The 11,408-nt window shown below is 40.6% G+C and overlaps 1 protein-coding gene across 5 annotated transcripts in view; it reads right to left on the bottom strand.

The window, feature by feature from the left end:
* Window positions 1-1,579: 1,579 nt before the first annotated feature.
* Window positions 1,580-11,408, bottom strand: part of CDK5RAP1 (CDK5RAP1 mitochondrial tRNA methylthiotransferase) — a 29,333-nt gene continuing 19,504 nt past the window's right edge. For all 5 annotated transcript variants that reach the window (XM_080925332.1, XM_080925330.1, XM_080925331.1 and 2 more), the window contains exons 12-14: window positions 8,782-8,931; window positions 5,361-5,501; window positions 1,580-1,786 (exon numbers count right to left, since the gene is read on the bottom strand). In XM_080925332.1, the coding sequence (XP_080781458.1) occupies window positions 1,700-1,786; window positions 5,361-5,501; window positions 8,782-8,931 (378 nt within the window). In that variant the 3' untranslated portion in view covers window positions 1,580-1,699. The remainder of the gene's footprint in view (window positions 1,787-5,360; window positions 5,502-8,781; window positions 8,932-11,408) is intronic.

Genomic DNA, 11,408 nt, shown 5'->3' with positions numbered 1-11,408 from the left:
TATAGCCACACTTAGGCTATCTTAGAATATTTAGATATAGGTAAAACACATTTGTGGAATATTGGCTAGTCAGAAAGTAAGCAACCAATGCTCCTATTTAAAACCTGTCAATAGCTTCTTGAGCTGAAGATATCTGTAGGCCATCTTTGAGTTAAAAGACTTGTTTGGAGAAGAATCATTTAAAGGTTCATATTAGTGCTATAAATTTAGAGTGAAGACTTTTCTGTTGTTTCCTTTTTTTAAAACTTTACCCTTCATCTCTCTGGCAGATACCAAGTCTCTTTGGTGGCTGAGGTAAAAACAGGGACTAGAGTGATGGGAGGTAAAAGCTGGTACAGCACTACATGTGACCAAGAGTAGAGACCAGTTCTGATCTAACAACTCTTTAAGATGAACACTGAAAGAGAACCAACTATCCAGAGATGAACCAGCACTGAAGCAGACTCACATGGACTCTCATGCTAGTCAGCAGTGTCTGAGCAGATTATAGCTAGACACAATTAACAGCTCAGTATGCCCAAATATACAATACAGTCTGTTTCAGCAGTGAGTTTTTCTTTTTCTCTCTTTTTTTTTAAGTTTTATCATTCTTTTTTTTTTTAAGACTTATTTTATGTATATGAGTACACAGTCACTGTCTTCAGACATACCAGAAGAGGGCATCAGATCTCATTACAGATGATTGTGAGCCATCATGTGGTTGCTGGGAATTAAACTCAGGACCTCTGCAAGAGCCGTCAGTGCTCTTAACCACTGAGCCATCTCTCCAGCCCCAGCAGTGAGTTTTACAAGGACTACTTCCATTTGGTAAGAGCTTACAGTGAACCAGTGGATATAGTTCAGTTTATGAGGATTATTTGCTCAGCGTGCATCAAGCTCTAGATGTGACCCCAAATGTGCATACCTAGTGCAGTGGGTGGGACATACCTCTAATTCTAGCATTCAGAAGGAAGGAAAAGCAAACTCAATGCCAGCCAGCATTACAAAACACCTACCTTAGGGGTAGAGTGAGTGAGAACCCTCTAAACATTTTCTTCACCACCACCCCCCATCCTACCCCGCCCCCACCACACACACACACACACACACACACACACACACACACACACACAGTAATGCTGAGGATCTAACCCAGGTCCTTGCTTAGTCTAGGCAAGCACTGAACCAAAGTTACACACAGGGCATCATACAAGGCTAAACGAGTCAGGACTTGAACTAAAATCGAGCTCTAAATATCCCATGCTACCATCTCAGATTTTGATTTTCTTGTGTTTTTGTTTTTACTTCATGAAAATAGCTGCAATGGTAAATAAGCCAAAGACCATTGCTCAGAGCCCACTAATAGGTAAGAACATTTTCCAAAACTCCAAGTGCTTTTACATCTAAAAGATAAAGCTAAAAAGATGCCCATGAAGAAAATCCTCAGGTAAAATAAACAAACAAACAAATGGTGGTTAGCAGCTGAGTCAATCCCATTACATAACACTTGTGCTGAGAAGCACTCTAACAAAGAGACAGGAAGAACCCCACAAATAAGCCAAGACAAAAATAAAAAAGTAGAGACAAGGATGCCACCAATTTATGAAATTTATTATTGTAACAGTTGTTGGAGTACACTTGGTGCAAAGATGCTTCAAGTCTATTACCTTGTCTCCAAAGATGAGAAAAAACGGCCCAAGTCCACTACTAAGCCACCAACTCAGGTCGAGCGGTACATTAATGAGTCTTTCATGGTGGTCCTGCAGAGAATGTGTCCTTTGAGAGTTTGAGAACTGGCAGAGGTGATCTGAAAGAAAACCCATCAAAAAAGACAAGGTAAGCTGACAGTATGCAATGACAGGAAGTGCACAGAGCTTGTATGGCCTCAAGTCAGAAAGAATGAATCCCACAGTCCATCAGGCATGGAAGGCTTGTAAGGGACTGGGAACGTCCAACTGCCGTGACCAGTACTGTGGCAGGGCACACAGTTGCACGCCTGACTGGCTGGAGCCATCAGCTCAGCCTGAGCTGACCTCTGGCCTGCCCAGCGTGCAAGAGAAGGCCCAGCCTCCCACAGGAAGGAACAGAACCACAGGCTCCTGAGTGGGCTGGGCAGAGCAGGACACACCTGGGCCTGCTGGGAGCCTCACTAGTCAAAGAGCAGCAGGGGACTGGGAGGGGAGCTTTCTTCCCTCTGCATTCCCTTCAGTTTGTTACCACAGAGACCACTCCCTCGCTGCTGGCTTGCTTTCCACACTCTGTGAACTCTTCCTTTGTCAACAGAGAAAGGGCCTCCACAGGTCCGGCTGGAGTTTAGTGACATTGCTTTGTTTTCATTATGCCTGTTTTTAAGATTACTTTCTATTTATGGCATGAGATACTGGCTTTCCATTCATGGGGGGGGGGGGGGGGATCTAGAGTGTCCTTTTGAAATATTTACTGTATGGGTCTTTTAAAGTTTTTCAGCTGGTTGGTACCCGAGCTGAATGTATCTGTTAGACACACCTGTGTTTTACATATATAGTAGGTTTATAATGTAAAATTACAAAGTTAGCCTTATGATTTTTGAAAAGTCAGAAAAGTTAGTACTGTGACTTAAAGGAAGCCACAACAACTCAGAAGCATATGTATGTTCTTCTGCAGTGGCACTTAAAAAATTATTACTGCTAGTATTTTTCCTCTAGGGTTAGGCAGATCTCTAACACTTGAATCCCAGCTGTTACACAAACAAATAAAAAATGAAATAAATGGATTTTATCAATGAATACACAATTTGTAATGTCCTTGAAATAGTGTCTTGTGAGTATTTGAATAGAGGCTATAAATTTTTATATTGCATTTTGTCAGAGTTGTGTTACTGTGTTTAAAAAAAAAAAAAAGGTTTCCTCTTATTGAAAATAGACTTTTTTCCTCACATAATATATCCTGAATACAATTTCCCCTCATTCTACTCCTCTCATTCCTCCCCACTTCCCCACCTACCTCAATCTACTTCTTTTCTGCCTCTCATTAGCATGGCAGTGGCGGCTCATGCCTCTAATCCCAGTGCACTCTCAGGTAAAAGAGAACTCATATCTGACTGAAGTCACTAAATTAGGAGTGACATCAATCACATAACCTTCTCTATTTCGTATTTGTTTTTAGAGACTTATTTTATGTGTATTAGTTTTGCGTGTGTGTGTGTGTGTGTGTGTGTGTGTGTGTGTGCCCGCGCATGCATGCATCATCATACCCCATTGATCTGGAGCTATAGACAATTATGAGATGCCTTGTAGGTACTGAGAATAGAATCCAGGTCCCTTAAAGGAGCAGGCCAACCACTAAGCCACTTCTCCAGCACCCACTCCATCACCTTATGTGTGCGTTTTCTCTGGCAATGTTGAGCTGCTTGGTGGAGATGCAGTTTCAGTGAGATGGAATTCAGGAAAACAGGAAAGAATGTATGGATTCCATAAGGGAGTGGTTTCATGCAGTCAGGAGATGTTAGTGGAAACAGTGTGTGAGCAGCAGAGAGACTAATATAGTTTCCTTCCTCACATCAATCCTTCCAGTAAATCTATGTATGAGCTTTTATGTCAGGTGTGGGTGTAAAAAAGTCTTAAGTAACTAAACATCACCTTTTTCTGATCAAATGGAAATCTATTTTTGCAAAAGACTCACAAACAATACAATCTGATTACCAACCTAATCATTTTAATTAAATGACCCATTGTTACAGTGAGAAGAAATTAAGAGGTAATATGAGAAGGCAATATAAGTTAGGTCTCAGGCTGTCCAAACATCCATAAATGAGCTCAAAATGGATTATATAGAAGGATTTCTAGCATTTTGATAAAAGCAGTTTTCCTCAGGAACTTGTAAAACTCAATTCCCATCTGCCACAAGGAGTTATTTGCCTCAGCTCTGGCAGAAGGGACACATGACTGACTGACTACCCGTGGTTGCATATCAAAGCACAGGTTGGCTTACAGGCTCACTCCAAGTACTAGTTATACATTTCAAAATCCACACTAGCTAGCATCCTGGCCTTCTCATCTCAGACCCCTGCTCTCCTCCTCCCCAGCCCCTGGCTATGCTCTGTCCTCACTGTTCTCTTTCTGACAGTTCTCTCTTCTCTCAGACAGCCTTGGCCATGTCCAGTCTATTTCTCTTTCTCTGCTCTGGACTCTTCCATGTGCCTCTGGATAACCCCCATCTCATGCAAAATAAAAACCTTCCCTGACCATGGAGCAGTCATGATTTCTTTACTGCACCCCTTACATATAGCAACTAAATCTGAAGCTACATTGTATCTTAAAAAATAAACTTGGTTAGAGGCTGGAGAGATGGCTCAGAGGTTAAGAGCACTAGCTGCTCTTCCAAAGGACCTGGGTTCAATTCCCAGCACGCACCTGGCAGCTTACAGCTGTTTGATGACTCCAGTTCCAGAGGCAAAACAACAATGCACATAAAAATAAATTATTTTAAAAAATAATAATAATAATCTCGATCACTAAATAGCTCAGTGATTAAGAGCACATACTATAGGGACTGGAGAAATGGCTCAGCAGACAAGAACAATGGCTGCTCTCCCAGAAGACCAGGTTTCAAGTCTCAGGACCCACTTGGCAGCTCACAACTGTTTGTAAATCCAGATCCAGAAGAGATCAATGCCCTCTTCTGACTCCACAGGCTCCAGGCACACACATGATACATAGATATATATGCAGGTAAAACATCCACGTAAAAATAAATAAATAAATTTAGAGGGGAAGAAAAGAGAATGTATACTGCTCTTCCCTGAGGACTTGAATTCAGTTCCTAGTTCCCACATCAATAACTCATAACCACTTATAGCTCTAGATCCAGGGGGATCTGAGTCTTCTGGCCTCTACAAGTGTCTACATTCACATGCGCAAACATACATACAATTAAAAATAATAAAATAGGGTCTGAGAGATGGCTCAGTAGTCAATAGAACTTGTTTTTCTTCCAGAGAGTCTAAGTTTTGTTTCAGTACCCACACTGGAAATTCCCAACTTAAAGAAAGGCATTTCTTGGGCTGGGGTGATGGCTCAGTGGTGAAGAGCACTGACTGCTCTCCCAGAGGACCTGAGTTCAATTCCCAGCAACCACATGGTGGCTCACAGCCATCTGTAATGAGATCTAAATGCCCTCTTCTGGTGTGTCTGAAGACATCTACACTGTACTCATATAAATAAAAATAAATAAATAATATTTAAAAGATAAAGGGAGAAATTAAGTAAGAAATGGGGGGGGGGGGCATTTCTTGACCTAGTGTCAGGGAAGGAACAAAGGACTATAAGACCTCCAGAGAGTAAACTGGTTGTATTCTGAGGTTTTGTCAGATGGACAAAACAAGGAAACTCAAGACAACTCACCTTCACCAGCACATAGTCCCCAGGTTGAGCTCTGACCTTGAGCCCAGGGTTAGTGATATCCTCTACCTCTGCATCAGGGAAAATCACCTTAAGGTTTGCATCATTCCGGCCACACAGGTCTGTAGAAGAGCGTTTGCTGAACTGCAGAAAACAAAGAGAAAAATTTATGCATCGGTCAGTAATAAGTTTTAGGAGACAGAAGACAGACATTGAGCCTTTTATCTGAGACTCTCCAGGATCAGAACATTTCTTAATGAGGTAATCTAAAGGCTCAGTATGTGTGGCTGTTCCAGTAACAGGACAGCATGTGGTGCACAACTCTGATGACTCTTTACAGACTTGGCTTCTGCAGGAATGATTTTCAACAAGCATGAAGTCTAGAGTGATGTGCTTGACAAATCAACATTCATGTTTCCCAACCTCATAGTAAACACGTAGGACTGCTTATTTGGCTTGAGTTACTTGCCAACTAAATATGCTAATTTGAAGACAGTCTCTACCATAGCCTGGGACCAGAAAGAAAGATAAATCACAATGAGAAGTTACGTTCTAGAATATAAGCAAGTCTTTCTATGCCTGCCAAGATTCAGTGTCAGGAATCAAACTGACCCTCTAGCCTAAAACCAGAAAACAAGAAAAAATACCAGGAACAACTGTCTTCAGATATTAGAAAACAAGTCAGACAAGACAATGACCAGTTAGAAACAGAGCAAATGAACTGAGTCCTCCACTCACTCCTGCTTTCAAACAGAAAGGCAAATGTCAGCCAGAGTATGTAAAGCAGAGACATACAACATGGGGTTCTCTTTCCTTAACAAGAAAGATCTGCTGGATAAAGTAGAAAATTGTAAAGCAAATTCTAGAAAAAAGGAGAATTAAGTAGAAAAAGACTTTTGAATTATCTCTGGGTTTTCTGATTTTTTGCTAAATACATATGTGTAGAGTAAAGAATTTCATAGACTCAGGCCAACAGAGTAACCTGGAAATAGTCAGCAAGACAGTTAGTTTGGCATTTCACATGTTTTTGGAACGTGTTTTGGAATTTGCATATCAACACAATTAGTATGTAAGGGAGAGGGGCCTCAGTGTATAAGAAGCCCTTGTTCTAATGAGAACTTGAGTTTGAATCCCCAGCGCCCACATAAAAAGCCAGACGTGGACACATATGCCTGAAGGCCCAGTGATGGGAAGCAAAGACAACCAGCTTGGCAGACAATTAGCCTAGCAGAAAGGAAAGTAGAAACAAGCCCTCCTTGTTGGCCCCTCTTCCCTAGCTGCAGCCTGTCACTTCATACAAGGCCGGGTCTACAAACACACCCTGTGCCATATGTTAGAACTACACTGTTAGTATAGGGACCTAGAACCCCTTCCTGGGGTCCCTACACTTAGCCAAGAAGCCTAGAGGACCAAGCTCTCAAAGAAATTATGACTAAACATGCCTGAACAAACATAAACAATAAATCTAGTTCTAAAATTACGTATATGGCTTCCAGAAAGACGCAGTCATATTTCTCACTATTCTCAATATTTCTCATATTTCTCTTGCTAAGAGCAACTAATGTTGAGATACATATATATCAAATGTTAAAAAATAATTGACAAATAGAAATTTCAAAAACTAAAACAAACTCTAGAAGAATAAACAGAGCTTCAGACACTTATGGGACAAGACAAAATCTATCATTTGAGCTCATATTACATCACAATTCAGAAGAGTGTTCAATCCAGCAGCAAATACATTGAAATCTTAATAACAGAATGGCAGAAGAGGAAGAAAAGAGTTCAATTATCCAAGTAGTCAAGTAACAACTAAACATTTTCTCAAATTTGTGATGTTGTATAGAATCCTAACAGAGGAAATTCATACCAAGATACATTACGGCCAAACTTCTAAATAAAAAAACCTTGAAACCATCTGCTCTCTGCCATTTGAGGATACAGCACTGAGGACAGCCACCTGGAAACCAAGAAGTGGACCCTCTCAAGAACTTGACTATGCTCATCTCTGACTTCCAGACACAAAATTAGAAAAAAATAGTTCCTATTATTTAAGCCAAAAAAATAAAAGGGAGAGAGACAAGAAAGGCAACAGAAGAAAAAAGAAAATGGAGAGGAGAGGGAAGTGGGAGAAGAGACAGGAAAGGAAAAGGGAAAGAAAACAGAAAGATCAATAAACCTTGATGTATCCTTCCTAAAAGAGTATCTTTCCTAAAATTAGAGAATTCCAATAAAAATATCCACTATTTCTCATCAGAAACATAAAGACCAGCAGAAAATCAAGACCAGAAAGGGAAGCATTAACAACTCAGATTACAATGTACAACAAAAATATCTCCTCAGAGACTGAAGAGACAACTCAGCAGAACTAGAGCACCAGTGCTCTATCCTAAGGACCACAGTCCACGGTCCAGATCCCAGCACCCACTTGGAGGGACACACAAATGTAACTCCAGCTCCAAGGGAGCTGACACCCTCTTCTGACCTCCTTGAGCACTCATACACTCATACACGTATGCACTCACTCCCTCCCTCCCTCCCTCCCTCCCTCCCTCTCTCTCCCTCTCTCTCTCTCTCACTCACTTTCGAGAGCGTGTGCACCACACACACACACACACACACACACACACACACACAAATAAAAATAAGTTGAGGAAAGAAACAGGAATGACGACAAACCAAAATTAAGAAAATTTAGACAGAGGCTAGAGAGATGACTCAGCAGTTAAGAGCACTGACTGCTCTTCCAGAGGTCCTGAGTTAAAATCCCAGCAACCACATGGGAAGGAAGGAAGGAAAGAAGGAAGGAAGGGAGGGAGGGAGGGAGGGAGGGAGGAAGGAAGAAAGGAAGAAAAAGAAAATTTAAACAAATTTATCACTAGAATATCCACAGGAAGTTCTCTAAATGTAAAAGAAAATACTTGGTACATTAGGAAGGAAAAAAATTGGCATGATTATATACATAGAAAATTCAAAACATAACAAGTAAATAAGCTGGAACCAGTGTTTACCAAGGTCATGAGACACAAGATAAAAGTGAAAATTTGGGGCTGAAATTGTAGTGTTTCCAGCATGCAAGGGCATTAGGTTTGGTACAACATCACATAACCTGAGCATGACAGTGTATTTCTGTAATCCCAGTGCTTAGGAAGATACAGGCAGGGGGCTCAGAAATTCAAGGAAAAGGTCATCCTTGGCTGCATAGCAAGTTCAGGGTCAACTTAGGTAAGCCATATGAGACCAGGTCTCAAGACATGGTTGCTGTGTGTAACACTTGCTGTCCTAGAACTCACTCTGTAAACCAGACTGGCCTTGAACTCAGATTTTTCTGACTCTGAGTGTTAGGATTAAACGTGTGTGCCACCATGCCCAGCTAAAAAGTAAAATTTTAAAATAAGAAAAAGAGAGCGGTATGTAACCTTACCCCTTCAACCAATACCAGCTGGGTACAGCCCACTGAGGTCTCATTGGCTTTTGAAGCTTCTTCTCTGAAGACAGTGATAAGTTCATCCAAACGCCTTAACTTCACTTCTTCTGGAACATCATCTTTCAGCCTATGATACGCTCGTGTCTTCTGTAGAACAAAACAGGATAAAGGTCATTACTGACCTGTAGAATCCTCAGAGCACAAAGAGGGGAATATATTCATTCTAATCACAAGTTACAGACATATGATTTAGTCTAAAGCCCAAACCTAAACCAGACTTACTTCTCTGGTTCTAGGAACATTCCATGAGAAAGGGTAACTGAAATAAAATCTTTTTAGAGTCATTCTAAATCTATCAAATGAAAATCACACACGGCTGGCAGGATGGCTCAGTGGTAAAGGTGCCTACAACCAAGCCTAATGACCTGATTCGATCCTAGAACCCATGTAGTGGAAAGAAAGAACCAACTCCAACAAGTGGTCCTCTGACCTACACACATACTCTGCAGTACATGCACACCCTACAAAAGCAGACAAAGTAAATAAATAACATTTTAAAAGATCATCACAGACTCAAAATTAGTCTTTATATTTGTCCTAAGCTTATATTTGGACACAAACTAAATAATCCATACACTAAGATATTCACCAGTGTTGCTTATAAAGACATGTAAAGCGGTCTAAATACTCACCAACTAGTAAATTGTGGTTTATCAACACAATGGAGTATTATGTAACTGTTACTAAGATAGTTCCACGTGTACTAATGTAATTGCACTAAAATACTCTGCAAACTGAAACTAGCAAAGTAGAAGTCAATGTGCATGTCTTTGGTATGGAAAGTATTCATGTTTATGAACACATGAAAAGTGATAGAGAAGTTGCCTACAAGAAAGGAACTAAACCTGGTAGCAGTTTATGTGAAGTTAAACGAAAATGTGTTTTAACCCTGTACTTTACACTCTAAATACATATTACCTAGTCCGAAACAATAATTACCTTGAAAAGTGTTTTAATGTCACCATGGGTAAACAGTTACATATGTCTTTATGCTCATGTTCAAGCCAGGTAGAGAACCACTGAACTAGGCAAGAGCCAAGGAATAAAAGAAAAGGCTAAATACCACTGTCTGGAAATTCAAACCAATCTACCCTGAAAGAACCACCATACCCACAAATGAAAACAGAATGGGGAATAGGTGTAAGATCCCAAAGCACCGGGTTCTCCTTGGTTAACCGTCTGATGGCAGTTACTACACAAGAATCAAAACTCTAAGTGCATTATATACACTGTCTTATTTAAACTCCAGAACAACTCTGAGCTGGTACTGTTATTCCCACCTCACAGATCACTAAGGGCTGTAGATAAGGTCACTGTGACTACCTGACAGGCACAAGATCTCCACTGTGCTGAAAGGCCATTTCCCATCTAGACCAGCCTCACCACTTCTCTTGTGGATCTATGATGGCCACAGAAAGAGAAGCAATATGGACTATAACAGGCTCCTAGACGACTCATTTCTGAAATAATTTTGTAAAACAACACTGACTACAGAATACTACCCACTGTCAGGTTTTGTCTTAGTTTACTTATTTGTTTTTAACTTTTGTTTTTGAAACAGTCTTAAACTATAGCCCACGCAGCTTTTATGCTTGAGATTCCCCTGCCTCAGCCTCTTAAGTGCTGGGATTACAGGCACATAACCCAACCCAGCTACCATAAGTATTTCATAAATAGAAAAACCAGCATGGTATTTTTCCTATCGAACTCCTGAAGTTTGCTGGTTGTAGTGGCTCACACCTATAATGCTAACACTCAGGCAACTAAGTGAAATAGAAGGAAGACAGGATTGAGTCAGCCTGAGCTTCATGGTAAGACCTTATCTCAAAACAATGTCTAAAATTTGGCATAATATATAAAAATTAACTAGAGAAAAGAAAATAATTGATAGTAAGATCCAACAATTTAACTGAGCATGGTGGCACACACCTTAAATCCCTGAACTAGGAGCAGAGACAGACAATCTCGCTGAGTTCAAGACCAGCCTGATCTGCACATCAGGTTCCAAGCCAAGGGCAGGCACAACTGTAACCATTTTGTTCCATGCCTGCCAGCCATTTCATAATTCTGCTGCTGACACAGAAAAACAGCTGGAATCAGAACAGGGTTAAGTTGGCCACATATCCTGTTAGGTTCTGAGGTTTGTACTCATTTTCTTTAGAATTATTTATTTATTTATGTATATAAGTACACTGTAGCTGTCTTCAGACACACCAGAAGAGTATTACAGGTGGTTGTGAGCCACCATGTGGTTGCTGGGAACTGAACCCAGGATTCTGGAAGAGCTTAACCACTGAACCATCCCTCCAGCCCCAAGGTTTGTTATTCTTAAGAAAGTCTATAACCAGGCTAGAATTTCTCTACAACTGCTCTTCCAGAGGTTCTGAGTTCAATTCCCAGCAACCACAGGGTGGCTCGAAACCATCTGTAATGAGATCTGATGCCCTCTTCTGGTGTGTCTGAAGACAGCTACAGTGTACTCACATACATAAAACAAATAAATCATTCTTTAAAAAAAAAAAAAGAAAGAAATTCTACAACCAAAGACTCCACTTAGGACCAAT

The sequence above is a fragment of the Micromys minutus genome (assembly GCF_963924665.1).
Source record: "Micromys minutus genome assembly, chromosome: 11".
NCBI lineage: Eukaryota > Metazoa > Chordata > Mammalia > Rodentia > Muridae > Micromys > Micromys minutus.
This window is presented reverse-complemented; position numbering and strand designations above follow the sequence as displayed.